Source organism: Sander vitreus, chromosome 19 (assembly GCF_031162955.1).
Source record: "Sander vitreus isolate 19-12246 chromosome 19, sanVit1, whole genome shotgun sequence".
Taxonomy (NCBI): domain Eukaryota; kingdom Metazoa; phylum Chordata; class Actinopteri; order Perciformes; family Percidae; genus Sander; species Sander vitreus.
The window spans coordinates 15624335-15651409 of NC_135873.1; the positions used below are offsets into that span (position 1 = coordinate 15624335).

The 27075-nt window shown below is 42.2% G+C and overlaps 1 protein-coding gene across 2 annotated transcripts in view; it reads left to right on the forward strand.

Moving 5' to 3' along the window:
• Window positions 1-27075, forward strand: part of nrxn2b (neurexin 2b) — a 652809-nt gene that overhangs the window by 252400 nt on the left and 373334 nt on the right. For both annotated transcript variants that reach the window (XM_078276170.1, XM_078276169.1), the window contains 4 exons: window positions 8036-8474; window positions 10544-10927; window positions 13128-13331; window positions 16568-16594. In XM_078276170.1, the coding sequence (XP_078132296.1) occupies window positions 8036-8474; window positions 10544-10927; window positions 13128-13331; window positions 16568-16594 (1054 nt within the window). The remainder of the gene's footprint in view (window positions 1-8035; window positions 8475-10543; window positions 10928-13127; window positions 13332-16567; window positions 16595-27075) is intronic.

Here is a 27075-nt window from a genome sequence, read left to right on the forward strand (position 1 = left end):
ACATTTGCAGAACTTTAGTTTTTTACTTAACTTAACGAATTAAGAGTCAATACCAGACCCTGTAATTTGTTACTTTTTTGAAGGTGTGTTTACAGTTCAGAAAGACATCCAGACTTGAGCTTACTAGAAGCTGGATCATTGCGGTAGTTTTTCCTGCTGTGTGTGTTTTATGGGCTCAACTTTTCAGCTGCGGTCAAGCTCTAAGGACTACAGTATATCAGCTCAACTGAGCCAGAAAGGTAACCATGCAGAAAGGCACTGAGATTAACAGAGCGCCAGGTAGAGTAGCTTAAAGTAAAAAATAAAAAGTGAGTGGTTGGGGGGTAGACAGTGGTGTGTTTTATCCTGTGCTAGTTCAGTGGCACAGCTCGGATTATCAGTGGTGTTATGGTCCGGGGCAAGGCTTTCATGCCGCCACCATGGTCAAAAGCCTTTGATACGCTTGGCCAGCCCCTCCAGGCAGCAGCAATCCAAAAGGAAGAGCACAGCAGAAGAAGAGCAAAATGGGACCAAAAGAGGCACTGAAGCCCTATGAAGTTTTTATTTGCTGTGTGTGTGCTCATATGTGTGTGTGTTCAAAGTCACCCACATGCTATGATCATACACTGTGTGTGTGTGTGTGTGTGTGTGTGTGTGTGTGTGTGTGTGTGTGTGTGTGTGTGTGTGTTTTCTAGACCCCCAGTCAGATTGGTGGGGTGTGAAATCAGGTATCTCTGCTCTCAGCCCCCTAGCCTTGTTTTCACAGATTCCTCTCTTCTTTTGCACGTCGCCATCTGTCTGTCCACCGCAACCTCCGCCTCTCCATCTCTCTCACACGCAGTGACCTTGCTATCACCCATTTCACGCTCCTCCCTCCACCTCAGCCTCTTTCTCTCTCCCCCTCTTCCCACCTCTCTCATCACTTCTTCCACCTCTCTCTTCATCTCATCTTCCCTTTTTTCGGTGGGGGCACTTTTGTGTAAGTCCATAGTAGCGATGTTGGCACACCAGCTTTGCCATCCTGACGGCCAGATTAAAAATTGATTTCTTTGACTGATGCCATGCACTGGATGAATGCTCTGAACCTCCTTCTTGCCCTCACTCTCTTTCACCCCCTCTCCCGTCCTGCCCTCCCAACTTCATATCAGTGCTCTTTCTATCTTCGTCTGCAGCTTCCTCCTTGTCTCACCTTTGTTGCAGGATAAAATCTTCTGGAGTTGTCCACCTACCACGAGGAAACATTCATTTGAGACTTTGTAGTTGGAAGGGTGCTGCTGCAAAGCCATTTGCCCTTTTCCAGTGGTGCTTCCTTATCACTAAGGCAACGGCAATCAATGCAATGTATAGTCAGGCTGTAAGTGCATCACAAACTGTCAGTAAATGCCACTAAAGTCGATTAATATATACAAATGTAAAAAAAGAAACTGCAACACTATGTGATATTTAGGCTCGTCAAACATTTACTACCCCAAGTACATCAGGAAAAAAAAAAAAATTGTTGTACTGCTGACCTGCATGGTGTTAGATTTGCAGAGTTTCTCGATGATGAAACAAATCAATGGAGTCACCTCTGAGGAAGGCTTAGGCCCAGTCACAGTCCATGTCGAGGCCACACGCATTCTGATTTCAGCAAGATCACTGAAGTTAATCCAACACAGAAATACCCTGTGGCTCTGCTACCCAAGTCAATGACTCCAGAAGAGAAGTGATCATTAAGTCAAGATAGGGGACAAACACTGTCGCTGGACATTATTAACTCCGCTCAATATTTCAAAGTTTTCAAGACCTTTGACAGTGGTCTTTTAATTAGTGGACAAAGCGAGCGAGCTTCTTTGCAGCGGGCAATTTGGCTCGTCAGTTGAGCTGTTCCGACCTGCCCTCTCAATATTGAAGAGCACATATTACAGCCATACACCCTGAAGGATTGGACAATATGAAAAGAAAGGCATATGGTCTAGATGCTGAGTTACCACATGCATTTAAACAGAATGTGCCCCTGGCTGAGCACAGATCGTCTGGGTCCTTTGCTCTACAAAGGCCCAGCTTATTTGATCCGCCATTCAGAGTGGGCCCTGCATGCCTCACACACTGTGGTGCTCTCACACATTGCTCTGTCTCTCTGTTACCCTCCGTCTTCCTGTTATTTGTCATTCACTGCCATATTCTCCTTCCTTACTGCTGGACACCTCTCCCTTGTATTCCACCTTCTTTTGCATTCTGCTTTTTGTTTCTTGTTGCCCCTGGCTATTCTCCTGAAAGTCTTAAGTGACTGTGAAAAGATACCTTGTCACAAACTTCTTGGCCTTGCTTGGATCAAACCTAAAAAAGAAGTCGGTAATGTGAAAAGATTAGATGTTCAAAGATGATCTGAGCTAGCCCACTAATAACAAACATGGTTGCTATATGTACCAGCAATTCTGCTCTTGCTGCAGATCACGTACTATCAAAAGCCAGTCACAGCTGAAATTACCGCGTGCTAATTCTGGTTGCCTGTCTTCATGTTGGCTCTGATTTGTGACACGCTGGAAGGCACAAAATCCCTCTGACATTAGAAGTCTTGACATATTGAAAGCAGGCATGATAATCTGTCATTGTGTTTGGGATGTCCCATCTCTGCCTCATCAACTAGTTTGAGCACATGCACAACTAAGAGACAAAATGTCACAGAAATGCATTGTTTGGTGTTGATTAGTATGTTGAAAGACTTTTTGTGATGTCAGATGCAGCTTTTGCTACAGCTGCATGTAAATGTGGCAGCCCCTAGTCCCTAATCAGCAATTTGTCTCTTACATCGGGTTGTCTTTTGTCCACAGTTGACCTTTTAGGTTAGTGAGTTGTGAGGGTAATGCGAGAGGAAAGCTCATACAGTTTCCTAAGTCGAAAAGCTCATTCGCTCATGACCAGTGTATAAGTATCATCGCTGAATTATAATCTTGATATTTATTTTATACAAGTTTCTCTGGATGTTGGTGCTATCTCGTAGGAAACCAGCAATTATAATGGAAGCCTGGCCATCATCAGTGTTGTCATCAACCCAAGTATTACTCTAGGAAACATTTTGACTTAAACAACATGATTAGGAATTGTCCTCTCGGGAACACACATTACATTTCAAGTTAAGTTGGCCATTGATTGACAAGACAATAGTTGATCTGGACCAAAGTGTTCGATGGACTTATTGACATCCCCTTTCATTTGCTCCTGTTTGTCCGGCCAAACCGGTTGTTGTGATTGTTTTGACTGGGAACTAATCGGGACAAGGTTGTTGGTACCGAAAGTACTCCGGTATACTTTTGTTGTCCCTTTGTAGTCCGAATAGTGTTGACCAATCAATTTTGAGTGGGATTTATTGGCATGCAGGTCAGCAGTCCGTGTGCAGAGCAAAATAGGCGAAAAAACATTCAATGAAATACAATCTGGGAGCCCACGGACTAACGATTTAGCTTTTAATGTATCTGCATTGATATGCATAAATCTGTTTATAGAGACGTCGTCTCTCAACTCCAACTCCATTTTCGAGTCTCAAGTTGCTAATCGGACCCGGGGCACGGAAGGGGAAGTCTTGGCCTGGATCTGCTGGCTGGCTACACCTGAACCCCAGAAATATGGACTGTTGCCCCAAGAGGCTGAATCGCCATCAGATTGATAGCCGATGCGTTCCGAGATTGATCCGAGATTACCCCTTAACCCTGTGAGGCAGAAAAAAGTAGAAAAAACATGCACATTCTTCATTGTAGCCACCCAACACTAGCTTAGACTTGGACTTGTACTAACCCACATTGTAGATACTAACTGGCCTGAGAGTCATCTTGTGCAGCATGTTGCCAGCTTTATTTCCTGCCTCATCTTTCCCCTACATGCTGCATGATCTGTTGTAAAAAGCAGAACCCCAGGCTGCATATTTTTGTGAAAACAGAGCAGCATAGATAAACAAAAATAAATGCCTCAAAATAAATCAAATGAAATAAATCTTCTCCCCCCTCCCACTGCCTTTTCTCTCTTTTTCTAATACCTTAAGCTAGAAGAGATCACGCCTTATTAGCTGTAAGTTTTAGCGTTATCATGGCTAATTACCAGGACTAATTTAGCTAAAGATGACATTATGAGGCAGCGTGGCCAAAGAAGGAGATAACCAAAGAGGCTTAGGTTCAAGAATAACACAGCATACCGGTATCTGTGTTCCTGTGGTTCATGCTGTGCCTGTGTGTGTGTGTGTGTGCATGACATGCATGTGAAAAAAATAGGTAAGATTGGAGGGCGTTTGAAAGGTATAGCGTGAAAGACAATGAGGAATGACAGCAGCAGTCTGGTGAAATTAGACCAAAAAACCAATACAGTGAACGGCATTGCACAAGATGAGCCTCTCAGTGGTGCAAATGCAAAAATAGGCCAATGCAAAAACCAAAAGAAGCTAATGGTGACTTAATACACAGGTTATAATTCACCCTTCATGCTTGGGCTAGGCAGAAGTTGGCAGCTAATTTATCTAGCTATGTATTCTTTATGAAGCAGGATGGAGCTGATAATCAGTATTCTATTGGTGGATCCAGATATATAGGTTGTGCCTAATGTCACTCTTCTAAAATTGAATCCTGACAAAAAAGATTTGGGAAGTTTATGTTCACCATTATCTCAAATAAGTTTTCAAATCTCAAGTTGATTTTCATAGTCTACTAAAAGGAATGGATATCAACGGCTCTGAAGGTAGGAAATCAATAGAAGACCGTATGGCGTAATAATATCAGTTCAGAGTTTGAAGTTAACAGGCGAAAGCACGGAAAACCACTGACATGGCGCTAAAGAAATAGTGTTAACACTAGCACCGCAATATCAGTACTATAACCGCCAAGAGCTGTGTCATTTTCTTATCACTGATGGGCCATTAACCTCTCCATCTCTATAGTGCTACGTTACTCTCTAAAGCAGCTAGGACACATGCCAGCCAGCTTCAACCCCCAAAAAACGGGTGTACTCTTTGCAGTGTACAGTAAAATGACCTGTCAGCCGATGCAGCAATAGTCGTTTAGTTCAGTCAACACAAAATCTCTAACGTTTCTCTGAGCAACTCCCGCAAATAAATAGCCTCTCATGAAACAAAACATTATTTGGTTCTGTCTGATGCTGTTTTGATTCTTAAGCAGCGTATAACCTGCCGCCTAAAACATAAAAGGCTAAACTAAATGGTAAATATAATCACGGTGCAAATGATTACTTCATCACATTTTGTCTAGTTATATCCATCTCTCCATCTCTCCCGTGCACAGTGCATCTCTCGCTTCAACACTTTAACACACAGCCTGCCATCTCATCACACACATCCACACCAACCTATGAAAGTAATACCATTTGGAAACGTTGGTGTTTTGTTCAAATAAGGGACATGAATAACATACCTGATATTATTATAGCGTATAGTGCACATATAGGACTCAACTTGTGAAAGAGTAATTAGTTTTGCTTTAATTTCTGATATTTCACACATGACAGGATGCATACTGTGGGCCTACAGACATTAGTGTTATTATAAGAGAATGTGAGTGAAAATTGCTGTGTAAATAAGTTCCCATGTTCTATTCATTGTCTCATTGCGCTGTATGGCCAGCAATGCGTCAATTCAGCTGCGGAGGAGAGTACCGACGTTAACCGGCGCTGCTCCTGGCAATAAATGGGGGGTGTTTTTTTTTAAAAACAACACTGAAAACCCCCACGTTTTCTAAATGTTTTTCTATAATTATGAGAAGAAATCCATGTGCAGAATAGGTATTTAGAAAAAGTCAGGGCAGGAGGGAAACAATAGCAAAAACAATGAAGGAATAATTACATTTTTCTAATCACAGTGTTCAATGTTGTGGGCTATTGCAGTTCAAGTGTTAAACACAATGAGCAGGGAGCCTTTCTGTGTCTTTACTCAGTGACAATTCAACAGAACACGCCTGCTGCCGTGATCAAACCTGAGACTTTACAATAACAGAACAATCTTCTTAACTTGACTAGCTGTGACTGCAACAGAAAACAAAGATAGAGAAAAAAAACTGTCTCTACATTCCTATTACCTGTCAGAGTTATGTGTGTCAGGGAGGTGTGTGTGTGTGAGAGAGAGAGAATGTGAAGAGCACTAGAATCAGGAGAGAAAACACACACACACACACACACACACACACACACACACACACACACACACACACACACACACATTAAAAGGAAAGACCTCAGCTGCTTCTCAGTATTACCTTGAGGACAGCTTCACAAAGCACTGTCTACACAGCGTTTAACAAATAAAAAGAGAACTGAAACAACGGAAGACAAGGATAATTTACTTTGCCTTTAGCACCTAATCCATTATGAATGCATATAGTGAGGCATAGACACACACTTTGATGAAATATGGCTCTATTGTTCCAAGAGGCTGTCAGAGACATTTACATTAAGGCTACAGGCAACATTCACTTCTCCCTGCGTCTGAGTATCCCCTGGAGCCTTTTACGTATTTTTTTTTCAATTTATATACAGTATGTTGACATGTCTGAGCTGCAGCTTTTTGTACAACAACAAAAAAAAAAATAGTTTGTACGCCTTATGGATTTGACCAAGCGTTCTGAGTCTTTAAAGTGGTAAACAAAGCTTGATGCACTGAGCATGTTGTGCACCTGCACAACCCCAACACACACATAGACCTCAGTAAAGTCAATGGAAGCATGCCCTGGACAACTCATTGGCACGAAGTGGTTGCTCAGTGTTTGCAAACGATAAAAGGGTGAAGGATTGCCTTTCCAAATCATAAAACATAAGTAATCTCAATCAACATCCTCCTGTTGGTTTTAAAGGCACTATATGGTTCAGCTCCCCAGTATATGTCTGACCTCTCAAGTCTTCAGACTGTGGCTTTGTGGTTGCATCCAGAATAAGTCTTGCATACAACAAGACCCTCCTCCATAGCGCTGCTGAGGAGGGTCTGGCTGGTCCACACAACATTCCGGGATGGGAGAGAAACGTGCTCTGGTTTATTGGTGTTTCTTTTAACCAGTCACAATCGTCTTGGGCGGCGCTAAGTGCCACAGTGCCTCTGCAAAATAGCCTCGGGAAGGAACTTGTTTTGGTGGAACATGTGTACGTTCAACAGTAGTTTTAGTCGTGCAACAGAAAACTCAGATTGGACAGATAGTCTAGCTAGCTGTCTGGATTTACCCTGCAGAGATCTGAGGAGCAGTTTACCATAGTCCTCAGAAATCAACAGGAGTTTAAAATGCCAACACATAGAAAGCTAAATGTGACGGGTATCCGGCCGAAAATGAGGGACATCCGGCGGGACCTTCACCGACACCTGAACAATCCCGGAAATGAAACGTTGTCGATATAGACTAATCCAGAATAAGATCAGGAGCTGGTAAAGGTGTTTTCATTTACTGTAGAGCTGTAGAGTTTTGCTTGATGAGCTGCGATGTTTAAAAAACTGTATCTACATTTAAAGCTAAGATCAAAACCTTCCTGTTTTCTCCGGCTTATGAACAGTGTTGGTGTGTATTATGTGTGTGTATGTTTTTTGTTTTTTTTAAATTCCTTATCTTTATTGATATACTACTGCGTTGCATATGCTTGATTTTTGTTGTATGCCTCTTTTTTATGTAAGACACATTAAGTGTCTTTGTAATGAAATGTGCTCATATGAACTACTTTTCTTGGTTCGGGGGATCAGGGTGATAGAAAAACAGCTTCCGTAACATGTTATCAACGTTGGCTTCACACTGCTGTTCAAGAGAAAGCCATCTATTTCATTCATGTCTTGATTCATCATTTCCCCATGCTTACAAGATATTCCAGTAGCCACTATAACCGACACTTGAAATTAATTTGGGCAATTAGGATGCATCTGCATGATTATGGACAGGGTGTTCTTCGCTGTTGCAGCTGCATTTTAGTTTTTAGGCTATAGGAAGTCCCATTTTAAAATAATAATAAATTCTAGATGCTTCATTTGAATCGGAAATCACACGTCTCCACCAATATTTTATAAAGAAATATAACTTTGTAACCACTCGCTGTCCTCTCTGCTCTCCAGGTGGTGTACAAGAACAACGACTTTAAGCTGGAGCTGTCACGGCTGGCCATCGAGCGCGACCCTAAAATCACCCTGAATGGTGACTTGGTGTTTCGCTGCGAGGACGTGGCGGCCCTGGACCCCGTCACCTTTGAGACCCCCGAGTCCTACATCTCCCTGCCCAAGTGGAACACCAAGAAGACGGGATCTATCTCCTTCGACTTCCGCACTACGGAGCCCAGCGGGCTCCTGCTGTTCAGCCATGGCCGTCCTCAGGGTCCCAAAGAGCAGAAGCCTGGTAGGGAGCTGAAGACTGATTACTTTGCCATGGAGCTGCTGGAGGGGTATTTGTACCTGCTGATCGATATGGGCTCTGGGAAAACAAAGCTGAAGGCCAGTAACAAGAAGGTCAATGATGGGGAATGGTGCCATGTGGATTTCCAGAGGGAAGGGAGGAAAGGTGAGGAGTGCTTTCAACTTTTAAGGGCGCTTTCACACCTGCCTCCTTTAGTTTGGTTGAACCGTACTAGAGTTCGTTTGCGCTGCTGGCAGGTACGAATGGGGCAATCGCACTCGGGTGCTCACCAAAAGCAGACCAAACAAGCGTACCGAGAAATTCTTGATGAGGTGGTCTCGGTACGCTTTTAGTCGAACTCTGCAGCGGTTCGTTTTGTGCAAGAAATATGCACTAGTCCAGAACACAGGACCTGCTTCCTATATTTACTTTCTTGCTCCCGCCCCAGACATATCTGACCAATAAGAGGAGTGAATGTTCTTGCCTGATTAGTAGTGACGCATTTTGGCACGCTTGGAGTTTTTCAAGGTAGAAGACAAAACCAAACTAAGGGGAAACCGCTCCAAGTTTACAAACACATCAACTGATTTGGACCAAAGCAAACGTATTACAGGTTTGAAAACGCCCTTAGTTAAAACTGATCTAGAATTTGACTGTGCATTTGCAAACGGTTTATTGGACAGATTTGTTTACATTCATCATCCACATTTTATAGCCCGTCCAGTTCTAATTATCACATCAATCAGATTTATGTGCCACTATTTTATTCTCCATTTAACTGTGACAAATTCAACATCTTCACAATTAGCGCTCAATGGTGTTTTACGCCCCCAACGTCTCCTTCCAGGCAGTGCTGCGACCGTTGACTTCAAGGCACCTAACCCTAACCTTAACCCTAACCCTAACCATAACCGTAACTATACCCATTGCCTAATCCTAGTGCCTTCCAGGCAGCGCTGCCTGGAAGGAGACGTTGGGGGCTTAAAACACTGATAAACACAAATAGCAGCATGTCAAAAAATTATAACAACCCGTAGGACTCGGTGACTTCTTTTAACAGAGTTGATACTTCCACCATCAAGAAAAAATGTGACTTAATTTTGACTGTAGAAAATAGTTAATTGGGGTGGTATCAGCATCAATGAGGATTTATTTTTATTTATTTTTAAATTCACCAAATCTACAGTCATCATGTATTTTGCCGGTTCTGTCCACAGTTTAACAATGTCTCAACAAAAGAAATATCCTTTGTGTCATTTTCTTGTATGTAGACTAGTGAAAATGCAAAGAAATTACAAGACATAGCTCTACAGAACTCACAGCCCTGACTAAACACACATTGGCTCTTTTATGCAGCTTTACACTTGAGACTAGACATTCGTTACTAGCTCCACACTAATTTACAAAACCACAAACATGCACTTTGACCAAACATGTACTTAATCTATTAGTATCGTCATTGTATTTTGTAGCTTCTTTAAGCATTAGAGTGTAAGAGTTTACTGGATGTGTCCTGCATGTGGGCACAAACAGGAGCATCTGCATGCTTGAGTGTCTGGTGTCTGATGAATGATCTGTAGGTGGGCAAACACCTTGAACATTATATCTCCCCCTAATGGCATCTTATAATGACTGTGTGTGTGTGTGTGTGTGTGTGTGTGTGTGTGTGTGTGTGTGTGTGTGTGTGTGTGTGTGCATGTGATCTCACTGCTGCTCCTGCTGTAATTGGCTTTTAATAGAAAATTAAGACGGAGTCGTTAATCACAGAAAGAAGGGCCTTTTGTTTCACCCACTCCCTGCTGCATTCTGCTTCCCTTCTCCTCCATTTAGCCTATTACAGACACATTAGACACACACACACACACACACACACACACACACACACACACACACACTCTACTGTCATCTATTCTTCCTGTCTCTTGTATGTCCCTCTGTCTGTGCTTTGTCCCTCAATTATCCACTTACTGCTCCTCCCACCCAACCATTTGCCGCTTGCCCACTCAGTCACCCACTCACACACCTATCCAGACCACATACTTCTTCAGTGTCTTTGAGTCATTAAAACACACATTCAGTCTCTCACTAAATACAATATGCGTGCTCCGACACATGCAAACAAACACACAAGTTGCACACCATATGTATTTATGTAGCTAGATGTATTCGTTTACATGGGTATCAGAAATATTTAAATATTGTACAGATAACTTGTTTGTGTATCTGTCTTTTAGGATCTATCTCAGTTAACAGCCGCAGCATGCCCTTCAGCTCCCCAGAGGGCAGTGAAATCCTGGACCTGGACAGTGATATGTACCTAGGCGGGCTGCCCGAGTCTAAGTCGGACCTCATCCTGCCGCCAGAGGTGTGGACGGCACTGCTTAACTATGGCTACGTGGGCTGCGTCCGCGACCTCTTCATTGATGGCAAGAGCCGCGATGTCCGTCGCCTGGCTGAGATCCAGAGCGCGTTTGGTGTCAGCAGCTTCTGCACCCGTGAGCTGCAGAAGAGGTGCAGCAGCGCCCCCTGTGGCAACGCAGGTCTGTGCAAAGAGGGCTGGAACCGCTACATATGTGATTGCATCGGCACCGGATACCTGGGTACCAACTGTGAGATAGGTAAGGAGGCTGTCGTTGAAGGGAATTTGTATCTCTATGGGTGAAGGGACCAAGACTTGAAGACAATGCATGCATCTGGTTTGCAATAATACACAATTATGTTGTGCACAATTCCGAAAATAAATGCCACTGTATCATCCCAAACAACATATTGACCTTTTTTACAATGAAGCAAAAAATACAGATGGTTGACAAATGAAACAATGAGAATGTTAAATGATGTTAATGTGAAATTGAAAACAAGTGCGGGAGGAGCCTTTCAGCAACGTGCTGCCTTGTGTTTCACACAACCAAGCAGCTGCTGTATAGTAAGAGTAAGAGCTCCACAGGGAGCCATGTGTGGGCCCGAGGCTGGGTGGCGTCACGCCCCGCTGGCTGGGAGGGGGGAGTGGAGGGTGAAGCTCTGAGAGGCCGCCAGTGGTGTGACAGAGCAGCAAATCCTACCGCCGCCATCTGTGTCAGTCACGCAAACCCAGGTGGCGCATACGCCACAGCGAGAGGCGGGGGGGGTGAGCTAGTCAAATAGCACCCTGTACATCTGATTCCTTTCAATTAGCTGCAGGCGCCTCCCTTCACGGTTTGTCTTTGCACGTCCGTGGGGGTGAGTGAGCCATGGCAGTATTGGATTTTGAGGGACAAGGAGGGTAATGAGGGAAGGCGAGATTGGATTCAAATCAGGATAGTGGAGGTAGAGGATGAAATGTCTTTATTTTGAAGGGTGATATTTAGACAGTTTTGGCAGGTGCTCAGATGACAGGTGTGGTTTCAGTGATGCTCTTTTGCCATCTAGTGGAGCCTTGTGTTATTGCAGAGATGTGACAGAGGGCACTTTTCTTATAACCAGCCATATATTACTCTGTGTCAATAGACTGAGAGCATAGATTAACAGAGTGTAAAGACAATCAATGATATTGACTTGAGGAAGAAATCCCAGGGCATATTACATGATGCCTCTAAGCCACAAACAACTAATAGCGTTGCTGGTTTGGAGCTGGCATTGGGATGATAATGAATATTCTTTGTGCACTATAGATTATTTTGATTAATTGATTGGTCCAGCATGTGCAAATCTATGTTGTACACTTTTTTAACATCACTGCTTTTTACCAGATTTTTCTCGATCTTTTTAACATCATTTTCGAAAGCCCAAACGTTTCATTTACCTTGTGGCAGTGACTCATGTTAGCCTATGGTGACGCACATCGACCCGCACTGCAAAATAAGAGCAGTACTCAGGGAACTGTCACTCCACACAGCAGTCTATTTATGGCATGGCTGATTCTAGAGAGAGTAACCACGGTCGTGTCTAGTGTGAGAAAGGATGTCTCGGAAACCAGCTGCACTTTTGTTTTTGACATTTCTCTCAGCTTGAGGACAGTCTGTCATTGGATTTATTATGAATATTTCTAGTGGCTTCCTTTCTTAGTTATAAAGAACATTTTCATTTTGTGCTGTGGGTGGTAGATTTGTCATCTGATGAATATGTAACGTGGATGTAAGAAGTCCTGAGAATATTCTGCACTCACCAAACATTAGCGTGACACAAATGAAGACACAATGAAATTGACATGGCACACTAATGAAAATGCAATTTCAGAAAAACACAAAAAGAGACGAAGGCTTAGGGGTGTAGTGAACATGCTGTGATCAAACCTTTAACCCACACAGATGTCTGAGAAGTGCAGAAATGATTGATATTATCTTTTGATCGCTGTAGGTTTTCAATTTTCAGTCACATTTGGCTTTGATCATCACTGAATGTTCCCTTGATCTAATGTTGTAGATCCAAATCACCTTTATTTTGACAAATAAGGGCTTTGGTTATATTTGAAATGGTTACAAGGCAGAGACAGAAAAAAAGTATCACATATGAGGCTAAAGTAAATGGTCAAATCTTTAATAATGACATATTAAAAATGCATGTTTTTTTAAATCTAGTTATAACTAGATGTCAAGTATTTGGTGTAACTGGGAATTCAGTAGGAAGATTTTCCAAAAGATACCTCTTATGGGTTTCCATGCCGTGTAGACTGACATTGAATTTGACAGATGCTTGAACTTGACTGCCGATACTGTTCTGTCCTATCCAATCGATCTCAATGCCTATGCCCCGGCTCTATGTGGGTCTTTACCTCTCCTGTGCAATGTGTCACCCACTCGTCACTGTCCCTCTTCTGTCCTCTGCCTCACCCCTATCCAGAGGCGACGGTGCTGAGTTACGACGGCAGCATGTACCTGAAGATCATCATGCCGGTCACCATGCACACGGAGGCCGAGGACGTGGCGCTGCGCTTCATGTCTCAGCGGGCGTATGGCCTGCTCATGGCCACCACCTCCAAGGAGTCGGCGGACACCCTGCGACTAGAGCTGGACGGAGGCCGCGTCAAGCTCACCGTGAACCTCGGTAGGCCACCGTGACCCAGCGTGGTTGTCCCTGCTTACCTTTCCCTTACCATCCCTTGTCTCCTCATCTTCACTCAGTATTTTAGCATTGAATACTGCTGAAACTTAGGAGGACGTTTTGACATTTTGAGTTTCACACCATTGTTTTTTTTTTTTTTTTCATTGTCAGTTAGTTGGGGATAAGCTTCTAAATTTGTCCCTCAGTTATGTCAGATCTGTTTTGTACGATTCATTGAATTTAATAAGAACAGTTGGCAGTGCAGTAAGCTAACAAGCTAGTTTATGCCCATCACAGCCCATTGGTTTAAATGAGAAAAACTAAAGGTTTAAAGGCTATTTATTTGAGAAAACTGAGGTACAAATACAGAAACCTCTCCTCCACAAACTGATAAAGTGTTTGCTGCAGGAAAATAAGACTAAAAGTATAAAAAGGGATCCCCCCATTTTGCCCTGTGTGGGGAGCCACCCTGCAGTCATTTCTGTTCCATATTATTTGACCCCTGGTCCCACCTCCATCCCCTCTGCATTTACCCTCTGTGAAGCCACATAGCGCCTCCTCCTGTTTAAATGCTCCATCTCTATCAGTATCTATGGCCCGTACCCCACTAACCTGTCTCTAAAAGCTTCAAGGTGGCCTTGCTCCTGTATTGCTCCTCCTCGTGGTTCTGCTCTATTGTTAGCTGAGAGGCGGGTTGGCTCCACTTCTTCCCGGCAACGGCGCTAAGAGGAGATAAGAATCCTCATCCTAAGTAATTACAGATGAGTTAAAAGAAAACGGGGTGTAAAGAGGTCTGAAAGCCAATCTTAGTTGGGTAGAAGGTCAGTGAAGAGTAGAGTAGGGTTTGTAAGATGGATGGTTTCAGAGAAGAGCAAAAGGATTCCCCCTAATCACTGGCTGCAGGAATGCAGACCTTTTGACTTATACAAAATGTAATTGCAATGAATCTTAGTGCTCTGGGGAAGATGGGTATAACCTTCCAGCTTAGGGATACCTTAAGTCTATCCTGCACCTTTTGAAGGAACAGACTCTCAGCGGTGAACCGGGAGGAGAATGACAGAGTTGCACCCTGGAATATGGGAGTTTAAGCCACCATTGAGACAGGGAGGGAGGGGTGGCGGAGGTGGCCTCAGTCTTTCTCTACTTCCCTTTCTCTCACTCCTCTTTCTCCTTCTCCCTCTCTCATTTCCTGTCACTCATTAACACCCCACCTGGCCAAGACTCAGAAGATGGAACTTTTCATCCTTTCAATGGCCTGTATGTCTGCGGCCCTTGGATCAAACAGTCAGAGAGACCGGCTCACAGCTGTAGTTTTCCGGAGTTGCACACACATTTGTAACTTCTGTCCACAGGGCCACAGCTTGACCTGCTAGGAGTCCCCCAAGCACATACTCGTGGCTAATCCATAGCAGCAAACTCCTCCCATTCATTTGTATATCCATTTCTCACAAAGGAATGAGACCCTGTTTTCAAAGGAGCTTAAATGACACCTCAACAAAGTAAAACAGAGCTATGCTAAAAGAGCTAATTTTCTTAGCTCTTTTGCAAAGGAATTAATTAACAACTTAATGCATCAGCAGGGAATTCTCCATATCTGTTAAGGCTTTAATACTTGCTAAGATAATTGCAAACCCTGCTAATTAATCACCAGCAAAGGTAATAATTGGACAGATTTATCCCTAATGATATCTATTAGTGATATATACTGAAAATAACCTGTTCAATGTGTCAGCAGAAGCTAAGCCTGTCACTCTAACATTGTGAGATGACAACAGGCGCATTCTAGTTTACTTTACCAACACATGTGGCCCTCAAATAAATGTAATGGAATTGTATTTGTATTACCCCCACCTCTCTACAGCGTGACGCCGGTCCCTGGCTGTTTGTGTCCACTATTCTGTAGCGGTTGACAGCTCGAGGTCCACAACCCAACCACGCTGCCACATGCACACGCAGTTTACAGCCACTAGATGGGGCTGAACAGCAATGGATTCATTTCAAGTTAGGAGATTCGCTGGGGAATATTAATTTGATACTTTAATGATCCCTGTAAAAGAAGTCTCTGTTTACTAACGGTGGGTTGGGGGGGGGGGGTCAAAGGTCAGGGTAAGCTTCAGAGCAGAGTGTTTTTTAACCAGAGCGGATGTTTGCTGACACTCTGCTTCAATAGCAAAGCTATTTAACCAACACGGCAATTATTCTGACAACACAGCTTGTAAAATGATAACAGTTAATACCTTGTATTACCACTTGTAGCCAACAGTGCAGAGTAGGGTCGTATTTCTTGCGGTTTCTGGTGTGCACCAGGCGCGCAGTGGTTGGGATGTGCAGATCACCCTTTCTTGTCATTTACACTGTTGGGTTTCTCATGCCCAAAGTGCTGCAGAAGGCAAGTGCATCTCAAATTGCTGGCAAAACAGGGCCAAAGTTAAAGGTGCAAGACATTACATCTGCTGTAGTGAGCGCACAGCAGATGCAGGAAGAAGGGCATTTGTACACAGTGTGAGCATAATGGCTTCACAGTGTTTATTTGCAACACCAGTCAAGAAAGCAACCACCTGAAGTTATTTAAGCCATCTAAATATGGCCAAAACACTTTGTGCAGTTGAAATTATAGGCTCTATCTGACTTGTTTAATGAATGTAATCATATATTTATGATGTTTGGAGTAGTGCATGCTTTATACAGTTATTATGCTTTAGAGAAATGGAAACCAACAGACGTTTGACATAAAACATTGAAAAAGATGCAAAAAGCATAGCGCTTTGCCAGATGGGACGTTAAATCTCTGACGCTCAGTATTTGAGAACTGCAATCCACCTAGATAGAACCTTAAAATTTCAAGTGCACAATTTGCATTTTGATGCTCTCTCTGTAATCACGTGTAAAGTGTTTATTACACCAACAATGGAGCACTTTGCATAGTTTATTTTCAAGAGTCATCACTGTGTTGATACAGCCTCATTTTCTCCTACTGCATAGACCCCATGGTGTAAGTCTTGCCTTCTGCTGTGCTTTGGGGGTATCGGGTGGAAGGAGGGATGGATGATGGGATTGATGGAGGAAAAGGGTGATCCTGACTCAGAGCCTGTCCCCAGATGGTGGCCCCAGAGCAATGCTTGGTTGTCTGCAGAATGTACCTTGAAGGATGTAAAATGTCTTTTTTCTCTTTTATCCTCTTTCTGTCTCTTTCTTTCTCTTTTTATTTGATCTCACCATTTCGCTCTTTCTCCCGCCAGATTGTATCAGGATAGACTGTAGCCTCAGTAAGTGGTTCTATCCATTTTTCTGACTAAAATGTATCTGTCTATTTCATCTTGATTCTGTGCAGTGGCCCTTTTCTGATTCCTGCTGACCTCATGATGAGTGACAGCTCTCTCAGTGCCCATGTCACTCTTCCATACGTTCTTACCTTTGAATCTGTTGAATTTATTTTTCCCATTACACATAATTTTCTTCATCATTCATGTTTTTCTTACCGCCTCATTTGTATGTCTCTCCCCACCTCTTTTTCCAATACATAATCTCAGTCGCATTTTTCTTCTTTGCATGAGTTCCGTCACTTTGATTTCCCTTTTTCTGTCACACATTTAATTCATGTTTCACTTGCATAATTATCATGATTTTTCATCCTGCAATTCTCCTCGCTTGCCAACCACACTGAAATAATTTAATTTCCTCTCCCCTGCCTGTTACCCATTCTATTCATTTTCCTGTCCACCTTCTCCAAAATATGCATTCAGAAAAGGGCAACTTGACACACCCCTGTTGGATGTTCCTATTTTCTATTATGCGGCGCTGAGTCTCGGCTCCACTTGGCTGCACACACAGGTGTTGCTTGTTTTCTATGTGGGACAAACTCTAGTTTTGGCCCCCAGAAAGCTAATTGCTTATCCACTGAGAGACGACACCACCTGGTGCATGCTTGTTTTCGGAGCAAGCTAATGTTTTCCTGCCCCATGCTGACAGAATGATAGCAAACAGTTATTTCTATCATGGCCACTGACAATTGCACAACTGGCCCAGAGGTAAGTGCTGCCAACCACAGTGACACAAATGGAGAAAACCTGATGTTTGTCACAATGTTTGTGTCTGTGTGTGCTCTTTAATTCCCATGTCTTTGTGAGGGTGGGAAGATGTGGGTCTGACTTTGATTAACCGTCTAAGGTCAGTGAACGCACGATGCGTCCATGGCGATGTTTTTCAATGTCTCTTTTAATATTTCAGTGATAACACAGCACAGAAATGTGGTTTACATATTGCTGGAATCGGCTGAATCTCTGCTTCCACGTCCTTTTTACTCCGAGATCATACATCACTCACACAATGAAGTAGGAGACAGGGAAGATAGCTTGTAAAACTCGTCATCTGCCTCTCTGTGTATAATTGGTGGACTTGTGTGTCCATCGTCCATTTTGTGAACCTAAGACTTTGGTAAACTCATTTCAAGCACCAAAACTATTTGCTCTATGACAAATTTGGGTCCCATTGTTGAGAAAGCTGAGTTTGTTCTGAACATTTTGATATGAAACACATGGGGATCAGTTACATGCAAATACCTTACAAAGGACAATTTAAGAAGATATGTAAAACTCGAGAACATGCCCTTAGACCTCAGAGGGTAAACTGAGGAAGGTGAGGTAAAAAAAAAACTGAGGAAGTAGCATCACAAAGCCATTTAGTTTCCTCTTTGTTTGCTTTTCTACCTTGAAAAAGAGTGTGTTTAAATTATGTTTCCACGTATGTATTGAGTCATTGGTACATGTCATCAGTTTGCAGTCAAGGATGAGGGTTTGGATTTGGCATTATGTTAGAAACTGGTCATGTTAGCATTATTGTGTAGTGGTGATGGTTGGTTGATGGTGGAATCAGTGTTGTCAGTGGAAGCTGTTTCTGTAGAATCATACATATGTCTTGATGTGCGAACCACACTTGCTTGTGTTCTAAGCTTCTGCTGTATGTGTGTCACGTCTCTGCACTTAAAATGCACTTGAACGCTGTTTATGTCAGACTTTATAAAGTGTAATACAAAACTTCAAAAGCCTCCGCCAGGCATGGAAGTGATCTCAGTGTATGACGAATTACACTACTTATTATGTGTGGAGCCACTGGCATGACACACAGTCAAATAATGCTTACAGGATGTCTATACCCCGGGTTTGCCACTAGATGTCGTACAAGCACTGGGGATATCGTGTGATCTCCCTGCAGTAGGGAGGAGATGGAGCTTTTTTTTTTTATCTCACCACAGGGCTCTTAGTCATTTCTCTGGAACTGACTTGAATTCTACTTTATTGTAAATTATCTTTTATTTATAATTATCTCTGTTGATTGAGGTCAGGACACATTTGTGTGTTGTGATGTGACAAACCTTGCAGTCAGAGAATGTCAGGAGGTCTTGTAGTTGTTCACATACACCACGATAATGGAAAAAACCCTTTCGTCATTGATGCTCTTTTAATTCAGCTGCTGTCTTTAAATATTGATGCGGTATTCACTGCTTGAGCAATAATCTACCGCAGACTTGGAACAGTGGGTTTCAGCGGTTTTGCAAGGAATCTTTTATTTAACCTTTGTATTATTTGGTTGACTGAGCACCCTTATGCAGCAGTGCCCTGCTTCATGGCCACTCAGTCAAACACCACACTATATAAAGGATCCCAAAAATATGAGTTTGTGTGAGTGTATAAAGGAGGGGGAGAGACTGTGGGTGGGAGAGAGAGGGAACAAACCAGGGTAGAACTACAGACAACAATTTATTCAATGCCATGACATCTCGCGGTCGATTCCTTCTCCAGAGACCGACAGTAACTAAAGACTTGAGCTTGAGTAAGAAAATCAGGGTACCAAAGTCTCTGCTTGCTGTTCCATACAGATAGGCTTTCTTCCAGGGTAAGCGGCACTATTAATGTGGCACTAAATATATAAAAATAGATATTCTGATTGCACATAGACTGAAAAGGCCAGTGAGTGGTGGAATACAAATATTTAATATTGTATATCCCTGTTCTCTACAATAGAGGACAAATCGAAATACAGATTTCCTTAGCTACCAGGTTTGAGCAAAAATGGCTAACATGAATACTTGGGGACTATTGACACAATATATCAATAACAGACTAGCAGGAATTTCCATAATGATCTCACGAAATCCAAAGTAAGTAATACAGTAATGCCACAGGATCCTCAGAAAACCAAACCATGTCTCATTAACTGTTAGAAGTCCCTGGTTGTTCCACTTCAGTACAAACAGTGGAAGGAAGAAGTTGCAAAGGCAAACCAAGAGAGCAATGGGAAATGTAAGACTTATCAGAAGAAGAGGGTACATTAAATTTGGTTGCATTTTGGGACGCAGCAATTTCTACAGGATCTTTAGCGTACTGATTGCATAACCTGATTGCATTAACCTACTATTTGATCTTTTTTTTTTATTTGTACTGCTTTGAAGGGTTTAGGAAGTAACGGCCTTGTGTTTTTATTGCACTATTCTGTGACCCTGCTCTCCCACCTTAATGCGACGTGAGCAGAGCTGTAGCCTTCAGCTGCTGTCAGGTCAGGGTGTCAGGCTGATGATATCTGTTTGGAAGGTGGCCTTTCAGCAGCCAGCAGCACCTTCTTTTAGCGCTAGATAAGATGAGATTTGGCATGACATATGGCCAGCATGCAGGGTGCTAGCACTCCGTCTGTTAATGTCATACCCTTTGGTCTATCCACCTGCATGTTCTCACTCCAGACCACACACTGTGTCTGTGTGTATAGAAGATATACAAAGTATCTAACCCTAACTGATTACAGTTTGGTATGTAAGCATATGTAAGAAAAAAAAATCTAACCAAAATCAGTTAGCAGTGCATCTTCAATGTGTTGACCACAGTGCAAACTCAACATCCCTTTCCCCCACACTGACCTCCACACCTTTCCTTTCTGTCTCATTAAAATGGCACAGGACTTGGTAATGGATGGAAATTGGAAGGTTCCAACTAATCTAGTATGGATGTAAATTTCAAAGATACTGAGCTGCACAGAATATTATTGGACAGCCATGCATTGAAAATATGGTACTAGGCCTTCAACAAGACTGGGGGGGAAGTAGCAATTGTTAAAGGGCTTCAATTTTATTTATTTTTTTAACTAGATTTTAGTAGAGTTAGTGAATATAAACTGCCATTAATGTTAGTGATTAGTCAGCTGTTGTGTGACTGTTCAGCTAATTTGCTTTGATATTCTTTCACTTATGTAATTAAATCAAACCTGCCGACTTTTGTGAGTATTAAAATCCCAGAGCAATTCACAGACACGGGATGAGAGAAAGAGAGAGAGACAAAGTGAGAGAGAGAGTTTTTATTTTATTTTTACAAAACACTTTATTTACATTGTTTAACACTTACAATTCAGTAAATGCTTGTGCAAAAATTAACTCGTCATTTCTGAGAGAGATTGAGAGTAGAGAAAGAGATGGACAGCAACCACTAATAATATTGGCAACTATAATGATATGAATACTAATAATAATTATAGCAGTAGGTGTAATAGAATAATATCAATAGTGGCAATAATACCATGATTATAATAATATAAATATAACTAATAATAATAATAATAATAATAATTGTAGTGGACATAATAAAATGACATTATTAGTAGCAGTACTAGCAGTAATGATAATAGAAATGTGACTAATGATAATGATAGTAGCTGTGGCCGTCATGCAGGACCACGGCAGCAGCCGCAACCACGATCCAGGTGCCACCACAATCCATGTAAACCTGTGAGGCGAGAAAGCACAAGGGCTCTGGGGAACATGTCAATTAGTGACATGCATTAATGGGACATGAATGTATACAGATGGAGAGAGAAGCTCAGTGTGTCATAGGAAGTACCCCAACAGATTAGGTCTATATAGCAGCATAGCAGTGGAGCGGCTTCTACTAATACTGACTACCCATTTCTTTATGTGTTTGTTCTAAACAAACACTTCTTACCACCTCTGTTAGAGTGTGTCCCTTTGTGAGTGCTAGACATTTTATTTCCAGGAAATGCCTTTCATGGCACAGAGTACTTTACATACAGGATAGAAGTCTGTGGCAGAAGGATGTTTTGTATATGGACATATTGACCAGTGGTGTAAGAAAGTGAGCTAACCTTGCTCAAAAAGGAAAGCCTGTGGTATCAAATTAATTGCAAGAGGCACACCAAGATAGGCAAACCAATTCATTTGGAAGCATGCACAAAATCCTATTGATTTTCATTTAGTAGTAACTAAATACCTCAATATATTTTTCCATTGAGCTCCGTCTTATCCTATAATTGAGTAGTTTTCCAGATACGTGAATTTAGGTCTACATTTTTAGCTTTTTATTTAGGCCAGCAAGGATAGCACACTGATTACTAATTGTACCAGGAGATGAGTACATTTAATATCCAATTCTGCCACATTAATGTGAACGCCCACAAACACAGATGCACGCACACATGCATTCACAGATGCATGCATCATTTGACACATATTGTGGGCAGATTAGTCGTATATAAATAAATGTACGGCACCTTTCTGTCACTGAAGCTGTCACCCTCCTCAGTCTTAACTGCTTCCACCCAGGTTGTTAGGTGTCACACTCCTCCCCCATGTGTTTTGCACAGTCACGACTACTGAAACATGTAGCACAGTTCATGTAGCCCTGTAACTATTTTCACTGCAGATACAGTATGTGTGTTTCAGAGACTGCATGTAGCCATTTTATAGTTGAATGGGTGGTTTGTTCAGTCTAAATTGTATTGAAGTTTCTTACCGGCCACCCCTGCGTTTTCTCACTCGTCTCCGAGCAGATGGCTCGCTTACGTTCTCAGTGAATCACAAATATTGAATTTGAATGAGTTTCCAATCGCTCACTTGAATCATGAGTCATCACATCCTATCCCAGACAAATATATGTCAAAGATGGATATGCAGTAGGTACTAGAAGTTGCCCTCTGCACGCACACCATCCTACACTTTGTGAAGTTTGAGCATGTATCAGAGTTAGACTGTATAAAATGTATTTTGGAGATGCTCGGATTGGGATTTGATTTTTAAAGGCAATTTAATGCTCCAATGGAGGATAGCCATTTTTTATTCAATGTTAATTTTATCCTCCAAAACCCCAGGCCAAATGTGATGCAATCAGCCAATAAGAGTAGTATGTTATTAACATAATGCCTTCGATCTGTGCACCCTCAGAGATGGGCACGTCACTTGATATAAATATATGATTTATGTTAAAAGCAATCATCTAGTTCAGCAATGGACAACAGGAATTAATTGCACATTTCCCAATTTAAAATAATGAACAGTTGTCTGTGTGATACTAGTGCACTGTGAAGCACCAGTGAGAAAACATGCAGTATGTAAAAACATTGGATATGAGCACCCTTCCTGGCACACATACATTTCTCTACTATTGATGCAACTTCATTTAATTTCCACACATTTTATCATGTTTTGCTCTTTGCATGTTTTAATGGGAATGAACCAAATGCCTCTTAAATGTTAAATAGAAATGACCTAATAAAGAAGTGCTTTGAAGCCTGTATGCACTTCAAAGGAATATGTAATCAGAACATTTTTCTAACTACAGCTGGAATGGAATGTGCATGGCTGAGTGTGTTTGTGTGGGCACATCCATGTGTGATAAATTGAATATGTACACTGCTAATGTTTACATTGTGATTTACTGTGACCGCTAGCTCTCTCACTATGCAAAGTGTTAATGTGCTGGTAGAAATGTCTATCAACTGAGGCCAGTATCTGTCACATGGCCCAGGCCAGTTGCTTTGGAAGATAGCCAAGTTATCTTACAAATACAAGAATATGTAAGTGGTAGTCGTCACATTTATTGTTATGTACCCTCTACTGTAAGAAAGTATGAGGACTTAGTTAAAGGCACCATATTATTCAAATTTCCAGGTTCATACCTATATTTTGTGTTTCTGGTAAAACATGTTTGCACGCTTTAATGTTAAAACAACAGCATTGTAGTGGCACTTGCTACCTGTATAGGTACCTGTCCCTATACATACATGTACATATGTCACAACCGTACATAAGTCCTGACGGCCCGTTTAAAGGCAGAGTTTCTGAATATGTGTGCATTAAAGGATGCAAGGAAATCTTTACAATATGAGACCCTTTTAGACCTAAAACCCCTTTTGCTTTCACTTCACTTGCTACAAACAGTTTTTTGAATATAATTTAAAATTTGATTCATCACTTAAAGTAAATGCCATGGCCCCAACTTATGTTTCTGATTTTGTTCGACGAGGCCCTATGTTTAAGGATGTATGCTAGGGTCATCATAAAAAAGCTCTACTCTCAATTCCAAAGTCTAGATTAGTAACTAAGTGTTGACTGAGCATTTGCCGATGTCACACCGAAGCTGCTAAAAATACAGTTAAACCTTTTAAACGTTTTTAAACTAAAATTATAAACAAATCATTTTCAACTGGCAGCTTATTGTTTTATTCATTTGAATATATATATTTATTCATGTTTTTATCTTATTGTTATTTTCATTGTGTAATTTCCCCAACTGTTATTATTGTTAGTATTATTATTAGTAGTAGTAGTACAAGTAGTAATGGCCTTATTAGTTGTAAAATGCATGTCTTGATTAAGAATAGAGATGCAGATTACGCTCATGTTTTTGTTGTTATTAAATGTCACTCAGAAGAGAGACGATCAGCCCAAACATGTCTCCCGTTATGTAAAATTGCACAAATAAAAGGATGGGACTCTGACAGGCGCTGACATATGTGTGGAATGAGAATGAGAGAAAGAAACAGGGGAGCGAATGAAGAAAGTCTAACAAGGATGGCACTGGGTCTTATGTTTATTTTTATGTATTTATTTTCTATTTACTTCCTCCTCTCAACCTCCTGACTCTGTTCTCTGTGAACTTGAGACACCTGAGGCAAACTGCTCACTAGACCTAACCGGGTGAGGAGATTGCCTTCCTGCCCTTGTTGTCTAATAAGAATTTCCCACGCCAGTGTTCTACTGTCTACTTGTACTCTGGCCACATTTTCCATTATTTTACTTGGAAAAGGTAGAAAAAGAAAGATGCATTTTCTGTCTTTTCACCTGCGACCTGGTCATGTACTGGGAGCCAGACCAAAGTGGTCCACTGAACAGGTTTTAGAGCATGTTGGATGTTGGGCAGGAGGGTGGCGGGCTTGTCTTGCTCAATGCCTTCTGGGACCTCAGGTAGATTGCGGCCTCTCCCTTTCAGGGATTCAACCAGGCCCCCAGGAAGTGCGCCGGGCTTTGAAGCTAATTGAGCATAGTGGCCAGACAGTGGAAATTTCAACACTACTGGGCCATCACATCAGAATTTTATCATCAAAATGTGATCTATTCTGTGCGATTAACATTTGGAGAGCTGCCCGATTAAATCATTTTATCCCCGTTCAAGTTAGCGGCACGCTAAAGCGAAAGTAGCCGGTGGAAGTCTCTAGAGCGCCTGCCCTATGGACCGCACAGTGCTGAAGTAGTGCTGATCACCTGGGTCATTTTTGGCTCCATGGTGGCTTCATGCGCCACTGAGCAACTCTCATAGGAATGAATAGGGGTCTGCCTAACACCCAAAACACACCGCAGGCATAAGCGTCGGGTAGAGCAGCGTAGCACAGCTATTTTTATTTTAGCGCCCATGTTATTCAATCTGTCCAGCCACACCGGGCGCATAGCTTCTGCAAATGTAGCCGGATATTTTTTCCAAAATAAAACAGCCAGGTTTACGGAGATTTTGGCTGTCTTGACTTCTCAGCTGTTGTTGTTTTTGTTTTTGTTGTTGTTGCCGTCCTGTACCTGTCCAGCAGGTGTAATATTCGGATGTACCGATCCTATGCAGGTGTTGTTACACGTGGTCTGCCACTGCGAGGACGATCAGCTGTGCTTCCCGTCTCCCTGTAGCGCTGTCTTAGGCGTCTCACAGTAGGGACATTGCAATGTATTGCCCTGGCCACATCTGTTGTCCTCAGGCCTCCTTGCACCATGCCTTTAGCAGGGACCCAGGGCATCTTTCTTTTGGTGTTTTTCAGAGTCAGTAGAAAGGTCTCTTTACTTTCCTCATTTTCTTATAACTGTGACCTTAATTGCCAACCGCCTGCAAGCTGTTATTGTCTTTTCGACCGTTCAACAGGTGCATGTTCATTCATTGTTTATGGTTCATTGAACAAGCATGGATAACATAGTTTAAACCCTTTATAATGAAGATCTCTAATGTTATTTAGATTTTTACAAAAGTATCTTTAAAATACAGTGTCCTGAAAAAGGGGCGTTTCTTTATTTTGCTGAGTTTATTTACAATCCCTTATCTTATATGCACGTCTTGTGACCTTTTGCCTGCTGTGATGTGATAACTGTACAGTATTCGGAAAAAAGAGGGTTTGTCTGATTAGTCTTAAAGTTCTACTGAGACATCACAGTCGCACTAAGTCTAGTCTAGAAATTGGCAAATGTGATTCAACGGTTTGTGGATCTTAGGTGTTTTAGTGCTGCAGATTCTAAGCTTTTCGTGAAGGCTTAAACATTTTAACAAGAACAACAATCTGCTTTTGCACAGAAATGTAGCACTTTAATAGAAGGTAGCACAAACTTACTCTGTTCCTTTTGTTGTAAATTAGAAAATGAGCTCAATAAAGGCAAGGTGCAAGGGGAGCTTGCGATCACTATTTAAACAAATAAAATTACAAAGTTTTGTGTTCCGCATAAATGCTTCAGCGCAGAAGTGCAAACGATCCTTCTACTTGATCAATATAAAAAAGATTTCCGATGTTCACATAGGGTGCAAGCTCCCTTTACATAATTTTTTTTCACAAAATTTTGTCAGAGCACAAAACACCAGTGTTGTTGAAATTGATCATATCTTAACAACTGCATGGAGGACAGGACCTTTGTGTTGAATTTGAATGTGGCTGCCTCGCCAGCATAGCCTCAGTCCGTGATCATTCTGCCTCCGTTCAGCGCTACGTGGCACAGGCGACAGGTTAGATGTGGACTCATTACAGAGACTCTAATGAGAGAACCGGCAGCAGCCTGGAGCTGTCGGAACCCATACTGCCTTGCAGGACTGATGGCTATCCCATGGGACCATACCCTCCTGCCACAGCATGCTTGAAAAATGCAGTTCAAGTCATAAATCAGCATCCCTCCAGGACCTTGTTCTAAAAAGTGAGGGAGAGGGATGTGAGGAGGGGGAAAAAACAAAAGGACGTAAGAAACTGATAAGAAGCAGACGATGGGAGGCGAGCATAAAAATGGAAAGCAAGGAGGGAGGATGGCAGATGGGAGTACGAAAGGGAAGAAGGGAGTCGCCTGTGTTTGAAGCTCCGAAGGGAGCTCTAAAACCTGGAGAGGACAGGTAAAATGTGTGATTCATTTCCCGCTTCAGGGAATCAATCTGCTGTCCTCTCAACATCTTACCAACTCAAATACTGTATGTCTTCCTGCGGTGGCCATCTGTAATTCTAGAAGCTATCGATGGAGGCTATCTTGTCATGGACGCTAAAGCACCAGCGCTCCTGAACAGGGGCGAGAACAGTGGGGAAGTGTGTGGCCCCTGATAGCAAGCAGTGAATACAAATCTGTGCGTGCGAGCGATCACCACCCACACATTTTGCTTCAGAGAAAGGAAAGTAGACATGTGTGAGTGCACACACACAAGCACATGCTGCCTTAACTCTGTAATTGGCACGGCGGGGTCAGAGCGGC